Source organism: Caloenas nicobarica, chromosome 18 (genome assembly GCF_036013445.1).
Source record: "Caloenas nicobarica isolate bCalNic1 chromosome 18, bCalNic1.hap1, whole genome shotgun sequence".
NCBI lineage: Eukaryota > Metazoa > Chordata > Aves > Columbiformes > Columbidae > Caloenas > Caloenas nicobarica.
Window position 1 is genome coordinate 5276609 of NC_088262.1, and position 24347 is coordinate 5300955.

Below are 24347 nucleotides of genomic sequence, written 5' to 3' on the forward strand. Positions count from 1 at the left end.
TGATGCAAGCGATGCCTCGAGCCCTTTCTCTTCATTCACTGTTGGGCTGTTTGTTGGTTTGGGGTTTTTTTTTTGGCCTGTGTGTTTTGAAGCTTATTAAATGTTTCTCTTAGCCCAAATTGACTACGGTGACAGGTTTTAAGCCAGATTACAAGCTGTGAGCCGTAATCTCCTCTTTATCCGTGGCGCAAGGGCCACGTCAGCGCGGTGCCCTCCCCTGGCCGTCCTGCCACCCACGCTGTCCCCAACCTGCTGTGCTCCCCGCAGGGTCACAACTGCCCCTCTCTGACCTGTGGAAGTGGTGACAGTGGCAGTTGCTGGTGACCGTGTGTCAGAAACAGATCGGGCACCGTGATGGAAGCAGAGGATAGAACCAGCCAGGGCTTATTTTAGGTCCACGCTCAAGTGCTGAGTCCTCTCCCATTGCAGAGGACGTGCCCACCGTGCACTCTGCTCCCACCCCATCGCTGGTCCAACCTCAGGCAAGGGAGATCTGTGGCTTCTCTTTTTTTTTTTCCTTTTTTTTCCCTTTTTTTTTTTTTTCCTCTTTTCTATTTAAATCTCATTTGCAAGCTCATTAAGAAACTCAGGAAATGCGATACTGGGAGCTCGTACGCAAACGAGCAATAAAGCTTTTGTCGAACAGCTGCTCGTGTGATGGGGCTCTCGTTACGTCTGGCGGCTGATGCGGTTTTAATGCTGAACTCTTGAGCAGGAGATTACAGCAGCTCCGGGTTCAGAGGCGAATAAAGTGCTTTGGAAAGGGGGATGTGGAGGCGAGGGGGTTGCGCTGAGTGTGGGGAGCAGCCGCGTTGGTAGATCGCCCAGCCAGAGAAGGGGTTGTTGTGGTTGCATCAAATCTGCAAGTATTGGGAAGAGATGAGCTGGCTTGTCCCCAGGGTTTTGTTCCACGTCGCCATGAATGTTGATGTTGGGGAGCTTTTGTAGCTGCGATAAGGCCACGGTGCTTGCGCCGAGCACAGCAAATGGCTGTTCCTGAACTGGTGATGCTTCAGGGTAGTTTTTGGGCTGCAATAACACATTAAGGGGAACGTCTTGCTTTGCTGAGCCGTGTCCTTGCCCAACCCTGACCTTGGCCAAGGCCCTGGGGTTAGTTCTGGGCTACGGGAGAGCCGTGGGATGATCAAGGTTAGCGAAGGGCAGGGATGGAGAACGGAGCCTCATGAACAGAGGAAGGATCGTTACGATTCTGTAAATCCTTATTCGACACCTCCAGCTCCCCTTCGCCACCTGCATCCCCAAGCCCCAGCAGGAGTCCTGCTGCCTCCCTGTCCCTGTTCTCCATCCTTCTCTCCGGGGACCAAGATGCATCCAGCTTCCCCGGGAAGGTCCTTGTCCCCGGTCGCTGTGTCGTTAGGTGGCGCTGGGAGGCCGGTAACGGGGAGCAAAGGGGCCGAGTGGGCTGGGGGGGTGACCCAGCACCCCTGGGGCTGGGGGGGTGGCCCAGCCGCCCGCCTGGCTCTGAGCAGGTTGGGTGGCCCATGCAGGCTCCCTGTTTACATTCAGGTGCTGCTTTTAGGCACCATTAGCGTTGTGGATGTTTGCTCCCGGTGTGTTCCCGTCCTGGTGGGATGAGGGGGGCAGCATCTCTGGGCAGCGCCCCCCTTGCCCTCCGCTCTCCAAAGCCATCTTCTGCAGCTGGTGAGGAGCCAGGTGGGCGATGCTGTGAATGACACCCGTCTGCTGGCCTGAAAAGCTGAAAGTCGGGGCTGCCGGGTCTTAACGTGGACTTCCCAGCTCCGATGAGTTCTGGCTCAGCTCAGCGCTAACGAGGCTGCACAAAGCTGGTGGAGACCAGCAGCTGGTGAGGTTTCACCTCAGGACTGGCTGCGCGGATCTTCCTGCACCCCACGTTCCTTGATGTTTTGGGTGCTGCTCTCCAAGGCAGCCAGGCTGGGTATGGAGCAGAGAGCGAGCTCATCAGGGTGTGGGGTAAAAGCTCTTCAGCTGTGCCTTCGCAACCTCCCACTGCTGCTTTGTGCTGCTGTGCCTCAGTTTCCCTGCTCTGCAGAGCTTTTGCAGGCTTAGCTCTTCTCTGCCCTAGGGCTACTGCCTTGCGTGGGCAGCTTGGAGTGATACAGGGAAGAAGCAGGTCTGAGACACCCCAAAAGTGTCTGTTGATGCTGCATTTTGCAATTACACCCAGGAGACAAGTGTGGAGGTTCTTGCTGGCTTGCTAACAGGCTGCTTGCTGAACTGGGCCTTTTCAAACCAGCACTTAGAGCCCGTGAAGCAGGAGGTTACCTGTGCTCTGGAATAAGGGAAGAACCAGCTTGAGAGTCAGGTCTCCGGCCCAGCACTGAGGAGCTGCGCTGCCGTTTAACTGCCGATTCACACGACCAGAAAAAAAAAAGAACAACAATGGTTGAAAAAGCATTTCAGCAGCATGGCTAAGATACAATTTTCCAGCCTCATCCCTGGTGTTCGCGTGGCCGCAGAGGCGGTGTCCGGCGTTACACCATCCCCAGCCTCTCGCCACGTGAATCACTGAATTGCGGCACTGGGAGCCGGGGTGAGTTGTGCTGCGCCGGGGGGAACAGATGGCTCTGGAAAGTGCTGACCTCAGCGCTTTGGCTGAGCACAAGCACCGGTCCCTGTGTGTACCCCCGCCTCGCCGCTTGCTCTCCTGTGCGTGTCTTCTCCTACCTCATGTATTCTTCTCTCCAGCCCCAGGTAGGGATGGTGACCAGGTCGGGGTACCAAGCTGAGGGGTCACTGGAGTGGGTTTCCAGCCCCGCTGCACCCAGGAAACCGCTTCCCTCCTGGTACAACATCACCCCTTCTCTGAAAGGAGCCCAAGCGCATCCTTGGCTCCAGACCCACCAGAGGCTCATGGTTTCCACTCCCAGCATTAAGACACCCAGCCTTCCCAGGGCTCTGCATCCCCCAAAGCTTTGCCTGTGGTTGGGTTGGTGTTGGGGTCCTGCAGCAGCTATGCGGGGCCAGAGGTTTTCCCTCTGTTTGGGGTGAGTTCCTTTGGAAATCAGGGCTGCACGAGCCCATTTCTCAAAGCTGAGAGGGGAGCAGAGGTGAAGGAGATGTATAAACTCCCAGCAGCTGCTTGGAGGAGTTATTTAGGGACACAAGAGTGGCAAATGAAGTTGTTGGAAGGCGAGGGCTGGTTACGCCCCAGAAAGAAGTGATTTTCTCCCTTCCTGAGAAATTTCCATTTCCAACCTGCTGACTTTGGCTGCCTCATCCCCAACTTCTGGGGCAGCCCCGCAGGCACACGCCACCTGGGGAGGAGGAATAATCCCTGCAGGGACGAAACAGTCCCTGTTTATTTTAGCTCCTTTCATTACTGTGAGGGTAGGACACGGTGGCAGGGGAGCAAAGCTGTGCTGGATCCATGTCATGCCGGGCACGGCACCGTCCCCATGGCCTCTCTCCCACCTTTCTCCTTGCTCTGCTTTCTGCCTCAATTGCTTTTGGGGCTGCTGGAATCCAAGACAGTGGCCAGCTCTGTGTGGTTATTTAAGCACTGAAGCCCTGATGCCTTTTGGGAGCGAGCAGACAGGGTATGTGGGGACAGTGTGTTTTGGGGGTGGCCCTGGGAGCCAAATCTTCTTAAATAAGACCCAGATGAATGGGGTGAGGTGGGTGCCCAGGAGCAGGAGCATCTGTGCTCAGACCTTAATTTTTGGCCAAACTTCTGGGCTGGCAGGTGACAACAGGACTGGGATGGGTGCAGGACCAGTGCTAAACCTCTGGTCTGTGTCACAAGTACCACCTGCAAGACCTGTGGGCACAGTGCTGTGTTTGTCTGACATCAGGTGCCATTAGCAGGATGCAGGTGGCTGTGGGGACAGCCCAAGCAGGCTGTGTCACCCAGCTGCCACCCTGCCCATCCAGGGGCAGCTCTGGCTGTGTGCTGGCAGCACATAGACCTGGGTCCTGTCCTTCCTAAACTCCTGGGTTAGGATGCACTTGGGTTAAAAACCTTTGGCCGAGTATCTCCTACAAATAGGAGGCTGATGGTGGGGCTTACCCTGCAGAACTAGAAATATTAAAGATGCTGCTGGGGCTGTGACGGTGTGGGTAGGGGCTTGGGTGTGGGTTTATACTGGGAGTTGATGGGCTCCCATTGAGTCTGCAGGACTGGGCAGGGACAGAACAGAGAGGGGCTGAGTTGGATGTGCTGTGAGGGGTTTTACCCCAGGTTGGGGTGCAGGATGCTGGTGGGTTTGTGATGGGGCGCAAGGAGCCTGCATGGAGACCAAGGCACTTCTTTGACACCCTGGATGGATTGGTGTGAAGCTGGACAAACATTGGGCTCCCACCATGGTCCCCCTGTGTCACCCTCGCTTGCCTGACACGGCCACTGGTGGGATTGTCCCTGCGGGAGGTGGCAGCACACCAGGAGCTGTCGGAGCGTGGCACCTCGCCTTTATCAACCTGCTTTTGGAGCCTCCTGCAAAAAAAGATGCTGAGGAAAGGTGATGGGGCAATGGCCCCTCTTATTGGGGTGATGGACCCACTTGGACACTGAGGGCCCCACACCAGAGTACCACTTCAGCTGCACCTTCCAGGGTTGTGGTCTTTGTCCTGGGGCTTTTGTTCCCACCAGAACATTTACAGCCATTAGGGCACTTTTTTGGAATGTTAAAAGGACTTCTATTATTTAAATGCAGAAATAAGGTATTTTGAGGATTGCAGAACAGCTCCGATAAACTGCTTTTAGTTGCATGGTGGCCCTGGTTTAGGGGAATCTTTGCATTTTCCCCCAGGAAAACGTTGTGGGTTTGTTTTTAAACACACTGAAGGACTTTGTGCTAGGAAAGCTGAGAACCTGGGGGTGAGCTCTCAGCGCAGCCGCTTGCTCTGCAGCATGAACTGTGAGCTGTCGGCCCAGCTCTTCTTGTCTCACAGGGGTGGTTTGGCTCTGCATTTAGCGGGGTTTGACTCCCGAGGGAGAGGACACACGGCTTGGGGGGGCAGTGTGTGTGTCACCACCGATCCTCACCCTTGTCCCCACTGCAGACACCCTCCAGTTGTGCCCAGCTGTGCGCCAGACTCGGGTCTGTCTATCTGTCCCACGTGTGGGTTTGGGCTGTGATGTGGGTTAAATGTCCCATGGGATGGAGATGCTGGAGGGTCACAGGTGAGTTTGGAGTGCTGGATATTGCCCCGGATGGGGGGGTTGCTGCTACCCCTGTCATCCCACCTGGGCTAGGCAGCTCTTCTGGGAAACATTTTCCCTGTGAAGCATCACCAGGGCTGAAATAAGTGTGAGCTGAGACCCTCTGAGGGATCCAGCCTGGTGAGCAGCTGGTCCCAGGGTGGGTAAATGAGGCCCTTGACCTGCTGGGGTGGGGGGCACAAAGGGCTGGGGAGCAGCTCAGGGGTTCTGTGCCAGCTTTGAGGGACCAGGTCCCCAGAAAGCTGGTCCCCCAGACCCATCACACCCCACCATGATGGCAACAGAAAGGGTTAAACGCAGCTGCTGCTGCTTGCAATGTTAAGCCCCAAAGCCACCAGTTTGTTGTCCTGGGGAAGGGTTTTAAGGCATCCAGGACCTGTTGCTAACCCTTAAATGTCTCCTTGGGCAAAAGAGAGGCAGCACTGCCAGAATCCGGCAGGAGGGGCTGCCTGAGGCTGAGGGAGCAGGATGCGGCCAGTGGGTAAGTGAGAGAGGGGCGCGAGGTCTCGCGTCTCCCATCACCCCGAGCCCCAGCGCTGCAGCAGCCTCGGAGATTTGGCCAAACTCTCCTGCAGAGAGAATGAGTGCTGCTTTTACAGGGATTAAAATGAAGCCCAAAATGCATTTTCCCTTTCATTTTTGTCATCTCTTGCAACCCCAAGGTACTCCAAGGGCATCCACAGCTGGTGGCCAGGCTGACATGGGGACAGGGACATTGTGGGGAGGTCGTGTACCAGGCAGCTCATGGTTAACCGTGGGCAGCAGGGTTTGGGGCAGGTTGAAACCTCTCTGGAACCCTTTCCAGGCCCTGGCAGCCACAGGGAAGTGGCGTTGATGCCATTGCAGGTGCCTGCGGTGCCAGGTTGAGTGGCAGCCACTCACCAGCCCAAAATTACTTGCTTTTGGGTGGTCGTGTCCCTGAGTCAGGCATCCGTACCTGGGGAAGGCAGGAGGGCAGTGCCTGGGCACGGGTGCTGCTGGCACCCCGCACCGGCAGAGACAGGCAGATGCTCTCAGGGGTGATGCTGGTGTTTCGGTGGCTCTGAGCCAAAGCCCAGGGACGTTTTGGAGCAGCTGCCCCCCATGGCAGAGCCTGAATTGGGCTCCAGGCTCTGCTGGGAGCCATGGTCCCGCAGCCCGGCTGCTGCAGAACACAGGCTGGTTTTGGGGCAGACTGGGCACCCAGTTGGGGACAAGGGGACCCTGGCAGAGTCCTTCACCATCTCCCCACTTCCTCTGCTGGATTCCCCTCCTTCCCCTGCCCCCCCGGCTTGCTCTAAACCAGTGCTGCGGGATCAGCTGATGTTTTAATACTGGTCCTGATGACAGCTGGAGGATGCTGCTGCCTGCGGGGGCTTTGCACTCTGTGTCACCCCCCCCGCTCCCCGTGATTTATGGGGACCCTGGCACTGCCCTGTACCAGAGGGGGGGCACCAGGGGTGGGCTGCTGGCCAGTCCCCATCAGTTCAGTTAGCAAAGGGGTGGAAGATATTTGGAAATGGGGAGGCAAGGGGAGGCACGATGAGTCCAACCGCAGCCCTTTGCACCCCTCCAGCTTTTCCGGGGGCTGTGGGGTGGGGAGAGCCCGGGGGGTTATGGGGGTCTGTGCCGTTTTGCGGTGAGTTTTCCCACCTGGGAAAGGAGGAGGGAGGGAGGGGGGTCTTGCCCCCCGCTTTCCCCAGCGCTGGGGCCGGCCTCGGGTGCAAGGGGAGGCGGGCAGGTTTCGGCGGGGGAGGGCTGCCCGCCTCCAACCCCCCTTCCCTGGGGCTGGCGGCCAGCCCCGAAGTTGCGGCGAGGCGGGAGGACACACGTCCTGTCCTTCCACCGCTCCCGTCGCCCCCGCCCCGGGCATCCATCCCCGCAGCCCCTCCACACCGCCGGCTCCTCCCGGCCGTCCCGCCCGGGCAGCCCCTCCGGTCCCGGTACCGGGGGGGAGTTGGAGATGGCTGCTGGGGCCCGGCGGCCACCGAGACACCTGCTGCCACCGGGCCCCCCCCCGTGCACAACCGCTCCGCTCCCTCCTTCCTCCGCTCCCGTCCCTGCCTCCAGCCGCCGCTGCAGAGGAGCCGCCGCCTCCTCCAAGGACGAGCCGGGACCGACAGCGGCCGCTGGACCCCCCCGCCAGCCGCGGCGGCGGCAGGGGCCGATCCTGCCCCCCCCGGGGGCTGCCCCGGAGGAGGAGGAGCGGGCTGGAAAGAGCCGAGCCTCCGGTGGGACGCGAAGCCCCGCCGGGCATGTAGGCACCGAGCAGCGGCGGTCCCGTAAGTACCGGGCGGGCTGGGGTCAACCGGGACCCCGACGGGCTCTGCCGCCGCGCCGGCACCGGCGCCAGGAACTTTTAGGGATGGGGTGTGGGGGGGGTTGGGGTGGCGGGGTTGCCCTGGCCGTTCCCCTCTGCCCCAGCATCCCCATCCCCGAGAGCTCCCGCTCCCTGTCCCAGGCAGGTGATGGAAATTCGGGGCGCTTTGCTGGGGGGTTTTCTGAGGGGGTGGGAGGCAGGAAAAAAAGAGAGGAGACCTCCCTGGGTGCCACCAGCCCTGTGTCCAACCCCCACCTTGCGTAACCCAGCTGCAGGCAGGACACTTGGCGTTTATTTTTGGTTAATCCACATTCGACCTTTTTAAGCTGCGTTTTGGTGCGTGTGTGCGCGGGGCCCTCACCACAGACCCAGTCCGCAACCCCCAGCCAGCAACTGTTGCTGTCGGAGGCATGGGCAAGGAAGAGGAGGGTGATGCTAGGTGGTGGCAGATGAAGGTTGAAAGGAGACGGTGCTTGCCAGGGACTGCCAGCACTTCTCTCTCCCGAGTCATCCCCCTTGCATGGGGACAGGGATGGTAACGAGTTAGCTTTGGGGAGGTTTTGCTGCGTTCTCTCCTTTTTAGGAGGGGGTCTGTCTCCTTGCTCCATAGGGGTGTCCCACATCCTCGTAATGACAAGCTCTGGCACGACCTGGTGCCCTCCCCGGTGCCCCCCGTCCTCCCTGCACGGCTCCCGCCAGGTTCGGGTTTCTCTGTCCTTTCCGTCCGTTGGCTGTGGTTCCCCCTCCCCTGGCACAGGTTGTGCCTTCCCTGTGGTTTCAGGCTCAGAGGCTTTTTTGGGGGGATAAGGTTTCTCTTTCTCAAGAGATATTTTGCATTTTGGGATTTTATTTCTCCCTTTCCCGAGGTCAAAATATCTGCATGAGCTCTCCTCCTCTTGGAGCGGAGGAGGGAGGACAAAAATGAGGTTTAAAATTAGGAGAAAACTTTCCCTGTTGCATTAAAATCTTATTTCAGGAGATGGAGGGAGTTAAAGGCTCGATTGGTGCCTTTAGCAGGAGGGTTCTGCAAGTGTTTGGTTTATCAGGTGAAGCTGCGCCTAGGAAAAGGGTTAACTGGCTCAGAACTGCCCCGAAGCAACAGAAAACAAGTGCCAAAACCACTGAGCCAGCTCCGTGGGTGTCCTCTGGTCCCCGGGGAGGCTGCTGGGAGGTGGCACTGCCCTGCCAGGACTCCTGGCCAGGGCCACCTTCTCCTCCAGCGCGGCCACCAGCCCTTTACCCAATGGGAAAACCTCCCTTTTGGGAAGGCCTTTTCCCAAAGGAACGATTCCGCAGTGCTTGCTACAAGAGGCCGAAAAACGTGGATGTTTTTTTTTCAAAGTCCATGGGAGCTTTGCTGCACTGTGCTGAGCACCAGAACAGCCCCAGCTCTGGCAGTAGCGCAGGGATGGGCTTGATTCTCCTCTGCCTCCACCAGTTTGCTGCAATTTGCCTTCCTCCCAAAAAATCCCACGTTTTCCCTCAGCCCTCTAGCTCACCCCTAGGAAAAAACAGGCTGGAAGCGCATGGAGTCGGCGGGGCTGGGGGAGCTGGATGCTCTTGGCATCCCGAATCTGGCCATTTGGGAGCAGTCCTGGCTCCCACCCATGCCTGAAGTCCCTGCCAGCCGCGAGCTCGCTGGCCCTGATTCCTCCATCCTCCTCTGCGGCCACCAAGGGCTCCAGCCAGTGTCACCTCATTCCCAGGAAGGATGGAAATTCCCTCCCCTGGTTGTTTCAGCCATGACGTGCCCATGGCCACCTCCTCGCTCTGCCATCGCCATCGCGCTCTGACAGGGATGCTTTTTACCTGCGGCTCGGTCCAGTGAGAAACCAGTTTGCCCAAACCTGCTCCCAGTTGCAGCTGAGAGCAGAGCAGCCCCTTTGGACGCAGCACGTGGTGTTTCTGAAGGGTTTTGCTGGTCCATTCTTGGGTTGCTCAGTGCTAGAAGAGGCTCCTGAGCACAGGGAAGGACTGGGTTGAGGAAGAGGAAGATGAGGGCCTGGTATGGGTGAGGTGCCAGGGCTGGTGTGAACAAATCCGATCAGCCACCACGAGGGCCTGGAGTATATTTAAACGTCCTTGAGGAGGGCTCAGACGGGCAGAGCTGCTGGGAGAAGTGTCTCTGTTTGTTTTGGGTGGCGCGTTGTTCCCCTTCCTCTCTGCTCGGGTAGCTGATGCCGGATTCCCAATGAATTATTTATCACGGGACTAAAAATACTCGGGAATTCGCAGCGAGGAGCGGGTGGCGCGGGCCGCCCCGTCGCTGGGCTGGCCGTGCCGGAGGGTGGGACGGTGCCAGCGCGGTGTGACTCACCCGCCGCCCTCTCCAGCCAAGGCTGTGGCCATCGGCGTGGCGTTGTGGCTCCTGCAGCCCGGCCGGCTGCGATGCGGGATAGCGGGGGGGATGCAGCCGGGCAGGGTAAAACCCCATGGGTGATGGTGGGTGGTGGGGGTGGATGATCCCCTGCCGAAACCCATTTGGCCAAGCGAGATGCTGCCCGGTGAGTGTCGGTGCCTGCCCAAGCCGTCCGGGCAGCCGTGGGGTGCGGGAGGGGGATGTGTGGCTCATGTCCCCCACCTCTCTGGAGAGGACGGCCCAAATCTGCACACTGCAGCTCTTGCAGGGTGCCTGGCCAGGCAGTCGCTGGGTTTATTTCCTGCATTTTCAGTCCACACGGTACTTCCGCAGCGTGCCGGGGGGTTCTCCATCACTGCGGCATAGAGGGTGTTGGGGTCCCCAGGGCAGCCCAGACCCCAAAACCACGTGGGCCTCAGCAAGAGGCTCCTCCGGCCGTGCCGAGGATGCGTTAAGCACCAGCAGCTTTTAATTGCAAGTGACGTTTCCAAGCACCAGCTGGCATCTTGCTGCATGGAGTGACACCGGCGTGTGGCCGGTGCCACCGCGGAGGGCGGCTTGTCTCCCTCCCCGCTGCCTGGCATGGCACCGGGGCAATGGCCCTGGGGACAATGGGGTGCAGAGGGGCTCGTATGCCCCTGGCCACAGGTCTTGCCGTGGGGTGGTTTTTCTGGGGCGATTTGAGGAGGGGTTGATCTCCAGCACGGGGTTGCATCACGATGGACAAGGACATGTGTCCCCCCCGGGGACTGTCACCTGCCTGCTGTGGGCTGGGGACCCACAGTCAGTGGGGAACTGGAGACCTGGCAGCGGGGAGGTGCCCAAACACCCTCCTGCTAGAGCCTGGTTTTGGGGTGCAGCTGGCAGAGATGCAGCATGGTGGGTGTCCCAGCCAGGTGGGTGATACCAGTGGGGGGACATCCAATGAGGGGGGTAAAGAAGCAGGAAAGCTTAAGGGTGGTGTCAGGGGGAGAAATATGGGAGTAAGGGGCCAGGTAGGCACTTTGGTTGGGATATGGGAAGCAGCAGTGAGGGGTCTGGGGCAGGGACATAGGCAGGGGGCTGGCTGCTCCGGTGACGGTGTGGCTTGCAGAATCCCAACATGGGGGTTGCAGAGCTGAACCCCCTCAAGGCAAAGCCTCTAAATGTTGCTGGTGACTGTCAGCTATGGAAAGAGGCAGCCGGCAGCTGCCACCTCCTCCTGTCACCTCTCACTGCTGTTCCCATCCCTGTTTGAAGGGGTGATGTGGAGCATCAGCGTAGTGATGGCTTTTGGGGGAGAGGGACAGTGGAACTGGGATGAGGCTGGTGGTACTGGGATGGGTGATGGTGGGAAGGAGGCACTGGCTGGAAAATGTTAGTGGTTGGTGGGAGTGGGGACAAAGGACTCGGCACTGGGGTGTATGGTGGGTGGTGACCCCTCCACCACATCCAACCTCCAAAGGACGAGGGTCCCCCTCTCTCCCTGGGGTCAACCCCCGGGGCAGTGGGGAGGGCTGGGGCGAGCGGGGCCGGTGGTCCTGGCAGGTGGCTGGATGCGAGGGGCTGTGTCCCGTCTGGCAGGGACGCGGCGGTGGACATGGGCAGAGCGCTGGCACACGCTCTGCTACTGTCGATGGTGCTGGGCTGCTCGGCTGCCTTCACGGACCTCCTGCTGCCGGGCCCCGAGGAGCCGGTGGTCAACGTGGCCGTGGTGTTTGGGGGCACGTCCTACCCCCTGCACATCCGCACCCGCCTGAGCCCCCAAAGCTTCCTGGACATGCCCCTGGAGATCCACCCCATCACCGTCATCGTCAACAACACCAACCCCAGCACCCTCCTCACCCAGATCTGCGGCATCCTCGCCAGCCACAAGATCCACGGCATTGTCTTCGAGGATAACGTCGGCACGGAGGCCGTGGCCCAGATTCTGGACTTCATCTCCTCCCAGACCCAGGTCCCCGTCATCAGCATCAGCGGGGGGTCTGCCGTGGTCCTGACCCCCAAGGTGAGACATTTGCTGGGGTTTTTTTCTTGAGGGGGATGAGGGGAACGTGGGATTGCCAGAGAGGGGTAGATATGGGATGAGAAATGCTGGAGGGCAGAGGAGCTACTGGGAACAGGCAGTGGCTGTGGCGGCATGGCTGACCAGGGCAGTGGGACGTGAGACTTTGAGGAGGGGACGCTGTTGATGGGACATGGGAGAGGACTTCAGAGCTCTGTGGAGGGACCTTCCCTGGTGTCCTGCTTCCTGTCCCCTCCTGGCTGTGCCCACCATGGGCTGCCAGGGCAGCGTCAGGGCTGGCACATCCCCATCCTCCTCCCTGCCTGGCGCCCAGGGTCCAATCCAGCCCTGAAATGGCCGGGCAGGCAACACCGAGAAGCCTCGCTCGGCTGCGGCAGCCGTCTCATGTGCAACATGGGCCGAAACAGGGTTTTTGGCTTCTCTGCTCCTCGCTGGTGTCAGATGCTGTCGCTGTCACCTGCTTGCTGGGAAGCACTGGCAGCGGTGGGAGGTGGAGCTGGGCTGCGGTGAAGGTCCCGTATTCCCTGGGGAGGAGATGTGGGGTATCCCCTGGCTGCTCTCACACTGCCCAGCCTGGACACTGGGGGGATCCTGGCACTGGCTACTTCCCAGGGCAGCAGCCCCCAGGGTGGAGACCCTGATGCTCCTTGGGCACTGGCTTCATGCTCTGTTTGCCCAGAGGTTTTGGGGTCTATACCCCCTGGCTGGCACCTCGGCAGCTCTGCCTGCACCCACCAGTGCTCCTGGACCACCCTGAGCTGCTGCTCGCTGTGGGTGGGAGGTGTGGAGTGCAGCAGGATCAGGTGAGACCTGTCTGAATGCTCAACCTCCTCCTCCTCCCATGGGTCTGAGGTCCCCAGCAGCTCCCGCTCCCTGGCCAGGACTCCTGGGGCTCAGCTCCCCATCCGGACCATCGACCTTGTTGAAGAAAAGCCACTTCTCTGGGGGTGGAGGGGGCGTGGGTGGTAAAAAACCCTGCTGCCTGCACACGACCTTCTGCAAATGCCATTCGTTGAATCATTTAAGACAGAATCAGATCAATTAAGGTTTGTTAATGAGAGGCCAGATGGCCGGGGAGGTGGGGCGGGAGGGAAGGAGCCGCACACGCTCTGGCAGCAGGTAGTGAGTTGGAGCTGGGATGGGATTTACCCTCCTGGCAGAGCCCTTGTCCCCTCCTTCTCCTGTTCTTTTTAAGGAGAACTTGTGGGTCTCCTTTAGAGAACAGATGAATTCTTGGTCAACAAGCTGAGAAACGGAGGAGAGGCCACAGGGCTTGACCCTTTGCATGGAAGGAGGTTTCTTGGAGACCACCAGTGGATCGGTCCCATTTTGGGTGTCGCCAGCCCATGGACCTCACCAGTTCATGGCTCCTTCCAACCCTTCACGAAGGCAAATTCAAGGTGGCTCGCACAGATGCCAGAGCAGCCCCTGACCTTTTCTCCTCCCGCAGGAGCCTGGCTCGGCTTTCCTGCAGCTGGGCGTCTCCATTGAGCAGCAAATCCAGGTGATCTTCAAGGTGTTGGAGGAATACGACTGGGGCTCCTTCGCTGTCATCACCAGCCTCTACCCGGGCTACAACATCTTCCTGGACGTCATCCGGTCCTTCACGGACGCCAGCTACTTTGGCTGGGAGCTGCAGGAGGTGCTCACCTTCGAGATGAGCCAGGAGCGGAGCAGCTCCAGGATGCAGCGGCTCCTGCGGCAGATCGATGCCCAGGTCCTCATCGTCTACTGCTCACGAGAGGAGGCCGAGTACCTCTTCGCCATGGCGGAGCAAGCTGGGCTCGTGGGGCCAGGCTACGTCTGGATCGTGCCCAGCCTGGCGGTGGGCAACATGGAGGTACCACCCGCCTCCTTCCCCGTCGGCCTCATCAGCGTGGTGACAGAGAGCTGGAAGCTGAGCCTGCGGCAGAAGGTGCGGGATGGGGTGGCCATCATTGCCATGGGGGCGGCCAGCTTCTTCCGGGCCCATGGCTACCTCCCGGAGGTGGGACGGGACTGCTGGACCCCTGCTGGGACCACTACCACCAACACCAGCTTCTACCGGTGAGGCTTAGGGACCCACTGGGGTGGGTGTGAAATGGGGGGAATGGGGAAGGGAAGGGGTAGGGAAGGAGGAAGGTGGAGCTGGTAGGTAGGGAGGATGATGTGGGCTGCAGCTGGTGGTCCATGGAGGAGACATCCTAGGCCAAGCTGGATGAGGCTCTGAGCAACCTGATCTGGGTTGGACCGGATGAGTTGGGAAGGTCCCTTCCAACCCTAACCCTTCTATGACTTTATTCTATGATTCTATGCCTCTTGGCTGGGTTTCTCCTGGAACATCTCCCCAGAGCAGCCCTTGCCTTTTCCTGGGCTTCTCTGCAACCCAGGGCCCACAGGGGTGTTGGGGGGGTTCACAGCTCTGCTTTGTGGTGCAGATGTGACACCTCGGGGCTGCTGGAGCAGAACATGCACCCTCAGCCTTGCAGCGCTCCTTGCTGGCAGGGCTTTCTCCAGCTCCCGCTGCCCCTTGCGTAGGGGCTAAACCGGGTCCCCAGCTCTCAGCCCCACGTCTTTCCATGGGACCTGTGGCAGCCCGGCTGGAGCTGGAATAGGAAGATGAGGGCTGTAGAGGACTGGGCTGCACATGAGGGCTGTAGAGGACTGGGCTGCACAGCCAGGGTCTCACAGACACTGTGTCCCACCAGGCACCTCCTCAACGTGACGTGGGAGCACAGGGACTTCTCCTTCAATGAAGGTGGCTACCTGGTCAGGCCCACCATGGTGGTGATCTCGCTCAACCAGCACCGGCTCTGGGAGATGGTAGGACCTCCAGACCCCCTGGGATGGGCATGCTCAGGGGGTGGCTGGGAAGGGTGGGCCTGGGGTCATGCACAGGCTGGGGTCCCACCCTGGGGCAGCTTGTCCCATGCAAAACCCATGACTGGTACCAAAAGTAACCATGGTGCCATGGTGGGGCTTTGCAGCAATGTTGGGCACCAAAGCTCTGCAGGAACTTTTTTTTTTTTTTTCCCCCTGCAATTTGGCTGAAAAGTTCCAAAAGAGGCAAAAACATAGCTACCCACCTCTGGAGAACAGCAGCCAAACACCCAGACCTGAAACAAGCTGCATGGAGGGTTTTTGTCTACTTTTAAAGTATTTTGGGTGAAGTTTGGCCATGTTTGTGCTCACCCAAGCCCAGTGCTTGGTGCCAGGAGGAAACACCTCACCCACAGTCAGTGGGTGTGTGGGGAAAGGGATGCAGAGATGGGTCTCGCCATGGCTGAGCTCCATGATGCTCTGGGAGAAATGAGCCCCAAAGGTGTGGGGAGGATGGACACGGCGCCCCGTGTGACCCACAGAGCCCCTTGCCGGGGTGACAACTCACTTTCCCTCGGGGACAGGTGGGCAAGTGGGAGAAAGGCATCATCCACATGAAGTACCCGGTATGGCCCCGCTACGGCTCCTTCCTGCAGCCTGTGGCCGATAACCGCCACCTGACGGTGGCCACGCTGGAGGAGAGACCCTTCGTCATCGTGGAGAACACGGACCCCAGCACCGGGGTCTGCGTGCGCAACACCGTGCCCTGCCGCAAGCAAACCAACTCCTCGCAGAGGTGAGGATGGAGCTCGGCAATTTCGGCCACCAGTCCCTGGGCACGTGGTGTCCCAGAGGCGCTGGGGTAGCTCAGAGCATCTTTGGTTGGTCCAACCCATTTTTTCATGGTGTGGTTTCAGTAGCGATGGCCTCGTGGATCCCTACACCAAGCTGTGCTGCAAGGGCTTCTGCATCGACATCCTGAAGAAGTTGGCCAAGACGGTGAAGTTCTCCTATGACCTTTACCTGGTGACCAACGGCAAACACGGCAAGATCGTCCGCGGGGTCTGGAACGGCATGATTGGTGAGGTAGGGGTGGGCACGGCACGGCCTGGGGCTTCCCTGACGAGACGGGATCAGGGGTGTCTGCGGTGGGACTTGTTCCCAGGCAGGGGACAGCTCTGCATGAGGAGAAGTGTAACTGTACATCATGGTGCTTGGTGGAGGAGAAATGAGTGGGGGAGTCACCTGAACATTGATGACACTGCAGCTGGTTGTGTTTGTGTCACTGATCATTTAAGAAGCTAATATTTTTTTAAAAAAGACAAAAGTTAAGGTTGGAGGGGAGATTCAGGCTAGATATAAGGAAGGAATTGTTGCCCCTGAGGGTGGTGAGAACCTGGCCCAGGTTGACCGGAGAGGTGGTGGATGAACCATCCCTGGAGACATCCCAGGCCAGGCTGGACGGGGCTCTGAGCAACCTGAGCTGGTGCAGATGTCCCTGCTCATGGCAGGGGGGGCACTGGGGGAGCTTTGAAGGTCCCTTCAACCCAAACCATTCTGCGATTCTATGATTCTATGAATTGCTGGAGATGAGGAAACGCCTGGGGAAGGTGGTGTCTGGGTCCCTCTGCCCATCCAGGACCATCTGCCCCTTCCCCAGGTGTACTACAAGCGTGCAGACATGGCCATCGGCTCCCTAACCATCAACGAGGAGCGCTCTGAGATCGTGGACTTCTCCGTGCCCTTCGTGGAGACGGGCATCAGCGTCATGGTGGCCAGGAGCAACGGCACCGTCTCCCCCTCCGCCTTCCTGGGTGAGCTGTCTGTCCCTCTGTCTGTCTGTCTGCAGGCTTGTCCCACGCTTCTGGCAAATGCAAATTAGAAATATCGTATGGTTTTAATAACTTTTAAGGAAAAAAAAGCCTAAGTCATAAGAGAAGGAGATTAAGCTGCCGGCTTTGGGGCTTCCTCCTTCTTGCCTGAATAATCCTTTTATTATAGAGCCAGAGATGGGGATCCATGGTTTCCTCCTCTTCATTCCTCGTGGGGAGGAGGGAGGACGGGGGTGGCGGGGGGGGACAAGGTGAGGGTTTGCCAGCTCTGAGCTCTGCTCTGGGGACCCCTTCTCTCTGCGGCCGTCACCAACACCTGTGGTTAAGGCGGGTGTAGGAAACGGCTGGTGCTAAAAGTTTTAAAGAGCTTTTTAAAAAGCTGAAGCCTGGGAAGAGGAGGAGATTGGCCAAGGTCGTTAGGAAATGCAGGCAGGGCTGGAGGCTCTCGGCAAGGACACAGTGACGTCCCACTCAGGGAGGGTGAGGGTGGGGGGTGCCAGGGATTCCGTGGGGTGCAGGACATCACCAGCCTGGGCGTGTGTCCCCGCTCCTGTCCCCCCACACCCTGGGGCTCGATCGCCCCTGAAGCCAGGGTCACCTTGACCAGTGCTGGGGACACACAGAGCATCTCGCCCCGCTTGGGCAGGGCCGGGGTCTGTGGCCCCCCTGCCGCAGCCTCCTGTGCTAATGAGCCGCATCCTCGTCAGGGGAGGCCTCCCCTCCCTGACAGAGGAGGACATGCTGACAAATGGATCTGACAAATGGATCTCGGTGGCCGTGTGGTGAGGCTGCGTCCCCACTGCTCCCAGCGCTCCCAGCGCCCTGCCCCAGCGCATCCCGGGCAGGTGGGGGCTCGCACGCACCCCCAGCTCCCGGGGGCTCTCCAGGGGCGGGGGGACTGGTCCTGTGCCCCGTGCAGGCATGATGCCCTGGACAGAGCCATCATGGGGGACAAGCCGTGACCCCATGGGAAATCCTTCTGCTTATGGGCAGCACATAATTAACATCTCCCCGCTGATGAAAACCTGATTTTGTTGAGGCGGGGAAGCGCGGCTGTGTCCCTCTGTCCCGCAGCATCCCCCTTCCCTCCCAATTCCCTGTGGATCTGCTGCCAGCCCCTGTCTCCTCTCCAGGAGGAGGATGAGCCCTGTCCATTGGGGAGGGGACCTGGGGGTCCCCGGGGGGGCTGTGGGGTGTCCTGGGGTGCTGATGGGGTCCCTCTCACTTCGCAGAGCCCTACAGCCCAGCCGTGTGGGTCATGATGTTCGTGATGTGCCTCACCGTGGTGGCCGTCACTGTCTTCGTGTTCGAGTATTTCAGCCCCGTCGGCTACAACCAGAACCTCACCAGCGGCAAGAGTGAGTGGGGGAGGCAGGAGCTGGGGGGGAGACACACGTCCCCAGCCAGGCTGACAACTGTCCCCTCTGTCCCCTGTGTCCCCGCAGGGCCGGGAGGCCCCACCTTTACCATCGGCAAGTCGGTGTGGCTGCTGTGGGCTCTGGTCTTCAACAACTCGGTGCCCATCGAGAACCCCAAGGGCACCACCAGCAAGATCATGGTGCTCATCTGGGCCTTCTTCGCCGTCATCTTCCTCGCCAGCTACACCGCCAACCTGGCCGCCTTCATGATCCAGGAGCAGTACATCGACACCGTGTCGGGGCTGAGCGACAGGAAGGTGGGGCTGGCGATTGGGCTGGGATCCCTGAAAAATAATAAGGATTTTTGGGTGGGGAGAAGTCCCCAGGTGTCACTGCCAGCTGGGTGGGCATGGGTGGGTGGATGGAGGACTGGCTGTGGGCAGGGGGGACATGGCAGGGACATGGATGTGGAGTGACGCTGCTCCCCGGGGATCCCCATCGCAGTTTCAGAAGCCGCAGGAGCAGTACCCCCCGTTCCGCTTCGGCACCGTCCCCAACGGCAGCACCGAGAGGAACATCCGCAGCAACTACCCCGACATGCACACCCACATGGTGAAGTACAACCAGCGCTCCGTGGAGGATGCTCTCACCAGCCTCAAAATGGGGTATGGCTCCCCCAAATGGGGCACAGTTCCCCCAAAATGAGCTATGTCTCCCTCAATGGGGTATGGCTTCCAGATCTGGGGTACAGCTTCTCCAAATGGGATAGAGGGCCCCCAAACAAGCTGTGGCTCCCGAGGGTGGGTATGATGCCTCCCAGGTGGGGCAGGGCTTCCTCAAGCGGGGTACAGCCCCCCTCAAATGAGATGTGGGCTCCTCAGGCTGGGTACGGCTCTCCCAGATGGGATATGGCTCTGTGTGGCTTCCCCACCTGGGGTACGGGTCCCCCCAAACAGAGTGCAACCCCCTGCAGATTGGGTACCGCTTCATATATCTCCCTCCAAAGGGAATACAGCCCCCTCCATTGGGTACTTCCCTTCCAAATGGGGTTATGGCTCTCCAAGATGGGGCAGAGACCCCCAAAGAGGACACAATCCCCTCTAGATGAGCTACGGTAATCTGAAAAGGGTCCAGCTCACCAAAAGGGAGTACAGCCCCCCCAAAAAGGGTAACCCCCCCCAAAAATGGGCTGCCAGCCCGCTCATTACCCTTCTTCCCATCGGTGGGGCAGGAAACTGGACGCCTTCATCTACGACGCCGCTGTGCTCAACTACATGGCAGGCAAGGACGAGGGCTGCAAGCTGGTGACCATCGGCAGCGGGAAGGTGTTTGCCACCACGGGCTATGGCATCGCCCTGCAGAAGGACTCGCGTTGGAAACGGGCCATTGACCTGGCCCTGCTCCAGTTCCTGGGGGACGGTGGGTGCCTGGGCGAGCTTCTCGTCAGCCCTGTCCCCATCTCCTGAAAATTAACCCAGGGAGCAGGGCTCTGGTCCCCAGAGCCTGTGCTGCCTCCATGGCTCCTTGCAGGATGTCACCAAGGGGCTTCCTCACCAGCTCCTTTCAGGGGATATTAAATCCAGCAGCATCTGGTGTTGAGGGGCTCATTCCTTCTGGGGTTCCTCCTCTTCCTGCAGGCTGTAAAATCCTGGAGATGGCCGTGCACAAAGTCTGAGGGTCAGGAGGAGAAGCCTGGGGAGGGGACAGTGAGCATGGCTGGCTGGCATATGGGTGGGGGACAGAGCCAGGAGAGGTCCCTGGAGAAGGACAAGTGACAGGTGGGACACTCAGCTAAGGGCAGAAGCAAGGACTGGATGATAACAGCCCCAGGGACTTGGGGGTGTTTTTCTCCTTCTCCAGCCATGGTGGTGCGGGGACCGTGCTTGGTGACATGAAGCCTGGAGGGGACATTTTCACCCCCATTCACCACTGTGCATGTCTGACCCCAGGTGAGACCCAGAAGCTGGAGACGGTTTGGCTGTCAGGGATCTGCCAGAACGAGAAGAACGAGGTGATGAGCAGCAAGCTGGACATTGACAACATGGCCGGGGTTTTCTACATGCTGCTGGTGGCCATGGGGCTGAGCCTGCTGGTCTTCGCCTGGGAGCACCTCGTCTACTGGAAGCTGCGTCACTCTGTGCCCAAGTCCCACAAGCTTGACTTTCTCCTGGCCATCAGCAGGGTGAGTGATGCTGCTGGGGGCTCTCGAGGGACCCAAATGTCTTCCCACGGTGTCATGGGGATGGGCACAGCTTGGTGGGCCACCATCCCTTTGACATGCATGAGAAGGACAGGAGATGTTCCTGCTGATGTGGCTGGGGAGAAAAGGCAGGTTTTGGGGAAAGGGCTCAGCCCCGGGAATGAGCACCCCTGGGGAAAGGGGTGATGTAGGATGGTGTCACCCACCCTGGCAGGGCTGGGGATGCTGGGCAGGGGATCGGTGCTGTCAAGACATCTCAGCAGCAACACCTTGGCTCGGCAGGGCAGGTTCATGGGTGCAGGGCCCCAGTGCACTTGCTGATGGTGGGGGGCCCCCCCTTCTCTCTGCAGGGCATCTACAGCTGCTTCAGTGGGGTGCAGACCCTGGCCAGCCCCAGGCGAGCGCCCACTCCCGACGTCACCGCCAGCTCAGCCCAAGCCAACGTGCTGAAGATGCTGCAGACGGCCAAGGAGATGGTGACGACAGCCAGCGTGGGGGGGTCGCTGGAGCAGGCCACCCGCACCATCGAGGACTGGAGCAGCCGCAGCGAGCGCCTCCAGACCACCTTCTCCCTCAGGACACCCCAGCTGGTGATACAGAACAGTACCGGTGCCCACCGGGCCCCCTCCTCCAACCGGGACCCCCCCGAGAGGCAGGGGAGAGCCAAGAGTTCCCTGGGGCTGCCGCTGCCCCAGCCCATCCCCGTGGACTCCCGGCTGCCTGGGGAGAAGTGGAGAGGGGCGAACCAGCACGTCCCCCGCCTCCCGCACCCCCTGAAGTTTCGGGGTGGCTGTGGGGGGGATGAAGCCGTCCCAGGTTTCCCCCACCTCCTGGTGAAGACCTCCCCGGGAGGGGATTTTGAGGAGCAGGTACTGATGGGGAACCATATTGGGGCTCCCCTCCCGCCCCCCACATCCCCCAGGGACCTCCCGCCGCCGGACATCTACAGGGAGCACAAGTGGCCAACGGGGCGGGGGGACCAGCTGCAAAACCCTCCCCTCCTCCAGGGGGACGGGGGACACGGTGGCTCGGGGACGCTGCCCCGGCTGCTCTCGGCAGCAGAGAAGAGGCGGGAGGTGGGCAGCCTCTTCTTGCCACCATCCTGCCCACGTGGCGCCTTCCCCAAAGCCACCAGGACTTGCAGAGCCGGGGATGAGCTGGCCCGGCCGGAGGCTGCGGTGATGGAGCAGGAGAAGCCGAACTGGCGGGCAAGGGCACTGGGGGAGCAGGGTGACAAGCAGCGTCCCGGGTGGCTGCGACGCTGCCGTGCTGCCCACCCCTCAGCCCGTGCCGACGTGCCAGACCTCTTCCCCGAAGCCGAGGCCGGTCACAGCTGCGGTCCCCGCTGTCCCCAGGCCGCTGGCCGGCTGGCACCGCGCTCGCCCGTGGCCAGGCTACCGTCATACCGGGAGGCTTGTCGGCAAAACCCCCGTGGCACCGGCACCGTGCCGCCGTACGCCTGCGTGGACTCGTACCCCAACCCGCCCCTCTACCTGGGGCACCTCTCCTGGGGGTCCCCGCCGCCACGGCTGCACCCCGGGGTGCCGGCGGGCTGTCACCGGGTGACCGGGCGCTGGGACAGTGGCTGCAGAGACTGCGGGAGGCGGGGGGAACCGGCCTTGCTGCGGGCAGCGGGGACGGAGAGGAGGGACCTGCTGGTGGCCCGCGAGGTGACGAGTCCCTGCGCCGGCGGGTCCTGGCGGCGGGTGTCCAGCCTGGAGTCGGAGGTGTGATGGGGGTACGGAGGGGGTCTCTGCACCCCTCTGCCTGCCAGCGGCTCCCGGCCCGGCTCCAGCCTCCCGGGGTCCCGTCCCGCCGGCAGCGGGATGCTCCAAGCAGCTCGGCGGGTCCCGTGCGCTTTGGGCGGGCTGGAGGAGCACGGCGGGGCCGGGGCGTGCTGGCTTGGGCTGTCCCCGCAGGCAGGGCTGGCTGGGGACTCGAGGACGCCCAACTCATTGCTGCTGTGTTGCCGTTGCATTTTGGCTTCATTTGAGGGACTTGAAATGCCATGTCCAGGTCATTAAAGAGACATTTTCAACTGGCTATGGGGGATTCGTCTTCCATCCACTGGAGATGGCTTTGCCCCCTATCACAGGGATGCTCGTGGTCCTGTCACCCCCTCCCTGCTCGTGTCCTTTCACTGCTTATCCCTGGCACGGGCTTGTCCCACCAGCAGCAGCTGGGGAGAGGAAAATGGTGACTCATTAAGCTGCGCTGAGGGATAATTAGTTGAGAGCCATCAGCCTGTGCTGAGGCTGGAGCTGAGCACTGAAGCTGGACTTACTGCACCCGTGTTTGGGTTTTGGGGTGCTGGGCACAGGTGGCCATGAGCTTGGGTCAGAGAGTTATGCTCCTGTGGCTGTGCAGCAGCGGGAAGGTGAGCAGCGGGGAGTGACATGGGGAAAAAATTCCTCCTGCCTTCCCAGGGCTGATGGAGCCATAAATCAGGTGCGACAGATGAGCTGGGTTCAATTCTTCTCTCGACATACAGGTCTAACACAGCCCTCCCTGTCAGGCAGGCAGGGGTGTGGGTCACAGGCAGCATTGGGTGGGGGAGAGGGAATCTGGGGAGCAGGAGCTGAGGGCAGGGGGCCCCAGGGCAGCAGCCACGGCTTTGCCGGGTAGTTCAGCATCACCCACCTGGATGAATGTCCCCCCAGGAAACAGCTCTAAAGCTCCATTTTTTTTCCCTATTTAAAAGCAGCCGCTGGGGTTGCTGGCAGCCACCGAGCGGTTGGGGCTGGTAACAGTGAAGGGACAATGGGAGCAGCTGCTCTGGGACACCCAGCCCTGCCCCAGGGATGGCTGCAAAGCCCCAGGCAAGTCAGAAACGGCCTGGACATGCGTGGCCCAGGGTCAAAAGCATTGACAGTGTCTGTCTGTCCGTCAATCCATCCACCCGTCTGTGTGGGGTTAAATCTAGCCAGTCCCACTCCATTCCCCAGCTGGTCCACCATCACACAGGGTACCAGCGCTTTAATTCCCTTTACTTACTTGTCATCACAATTGTCTCTTAATTGCTTTGGCAGCCCCTTCGCAGCCTCCTGGCGAGGGAGGGAGATGCTGGTATATAAATAAAGGCCATAAATAAATAAGCCTGGTTAAAGGCAAGCGGGTCCTTGCCGAGCTGCCCCAGGTGGTGGCACCCATTTGCCCAGCCAGCTGTCCCCGATGCTGCCAGGGTGACAGGCTGGTCCCCAGGTGGCTCCAAAGTGCCCTGAGGAGCTTTGCCCCAAATTGCAGTTTTCTGGCCCAAGGCAGCCAGAACACACAGGTGCCACCTTTGGAGTTGGGGCTGAGCCTGAGCCGGGATTGGGGCTGGGAACACAGAAGGGAGCAGAAAAGGGGAAAAAAAAAAAAACAAAACCCAAGCCACATTTTAAATTAATTAGTGATGTCCCCGGTGACTCAGCAGAGACTGACCGGATTTGCTTCATGTTTTATTGAAGGACTTTGCTGTGGGAGGCTGAGGGCAGCGAGGGACAGGGGACACAGTGTGGGAGGCAGCCCCGGGGATGGGCGTCAGCCGGGGCACCCAGGTCCCTGCCATGGTGATGGCATTTCCATATCATCTTTATATGCTAACTGGGATGGAAGAGCACCAGTTTTCTCCTGGGGCCGGGCGCTAACCTGGGCAGTGGTGGGACAGAAGCCAAAACAGGGCACGGGGGAAGGAGCAGCCCAGAGCAGGTGGGAGATGCGTGACCCCGGGACCAAGGGCTGAGCTGCTCCTGCAGCATCCCCTCACCCCGGGGTGCACCCGGGACAAATCTGCGGGGAAACAGCAGCCTGAAAGCACCCTCTGACTGGGCTTTGCAAAGCCGGGGTTGGGTAGTTTAGTGCTTAACAGCCGCTAAGAGATTTTATTTCTTTTTGGTGAAATAGTCTAATCAATCACTTTTTAATTCAGCTGGCTCTGGCACCCGTGCCGCCCTGGGACACTGCGGGCTGCCGTTTATGTGCAAAGAGAAATACGGCTGGCTCAGGGCTGGCCACCCACCTCCTGGGCTCAGCCCTGCCGGGGGGGACAAGCAGGGCCCCCCCAGACAATGGCATCCCCAGCACCCACCCCCCAACCCCAGCATCACCACGGCACACGTTATTTCACTGCCCTGATCTCTTGGCATCGTGACCAAGATGCTGACAGCTCCACAGGGTCAGGGCCCAGCTGCCCAAACAGCTGAACCCTGCCTAAGTGACACACCGCTCCTTGGTGATGCCCAAGCCTTGCCAAAACCCGCCTCTCAGGCTCAGAGTTTTGGTTTTTCCTTCCCTAGCCGTGGCTCTTCGAAGTGCTGCGAAAGAGTGAACTCATCCCCAACAGCAGTTTGGTC

The 24347-nt window shown here is 60.0% G+C and overlaps 1 protein-coding gene across 1 annotated transcript; it reads left to right on the forward strand.

Moving 5' to 3' along the window:
- The first annotated feature begins 6682 nt into the window (after window positions 1-6682).
- On the forward strand, window positions 6683-21746 carry GRIN2C (glutamate ionotropic receptor NMDA type subunit 2C). The gene is given in 16 exon segments (XM_065647876.1): window positions 6683-6803; window positions 6806-6994; window positions 6997-7088; window positions 7091-7422; window positions 11383-11806; window positions 13275-13870; window positions 14512-14626; window positions 15208-15419; window positions 15541-15709; window positions 16284-16437; window positions 17688-17813; window positions 17901-18130; window positions 18318-18478; window positions 19045-19232; window positions 19763-19995; window positions 20364-21746. Coding segments are annotated over 16 exon segments (4725 nt in total).
- Window positions 21747-24347: the final 2601 nt, after the last annotated feature.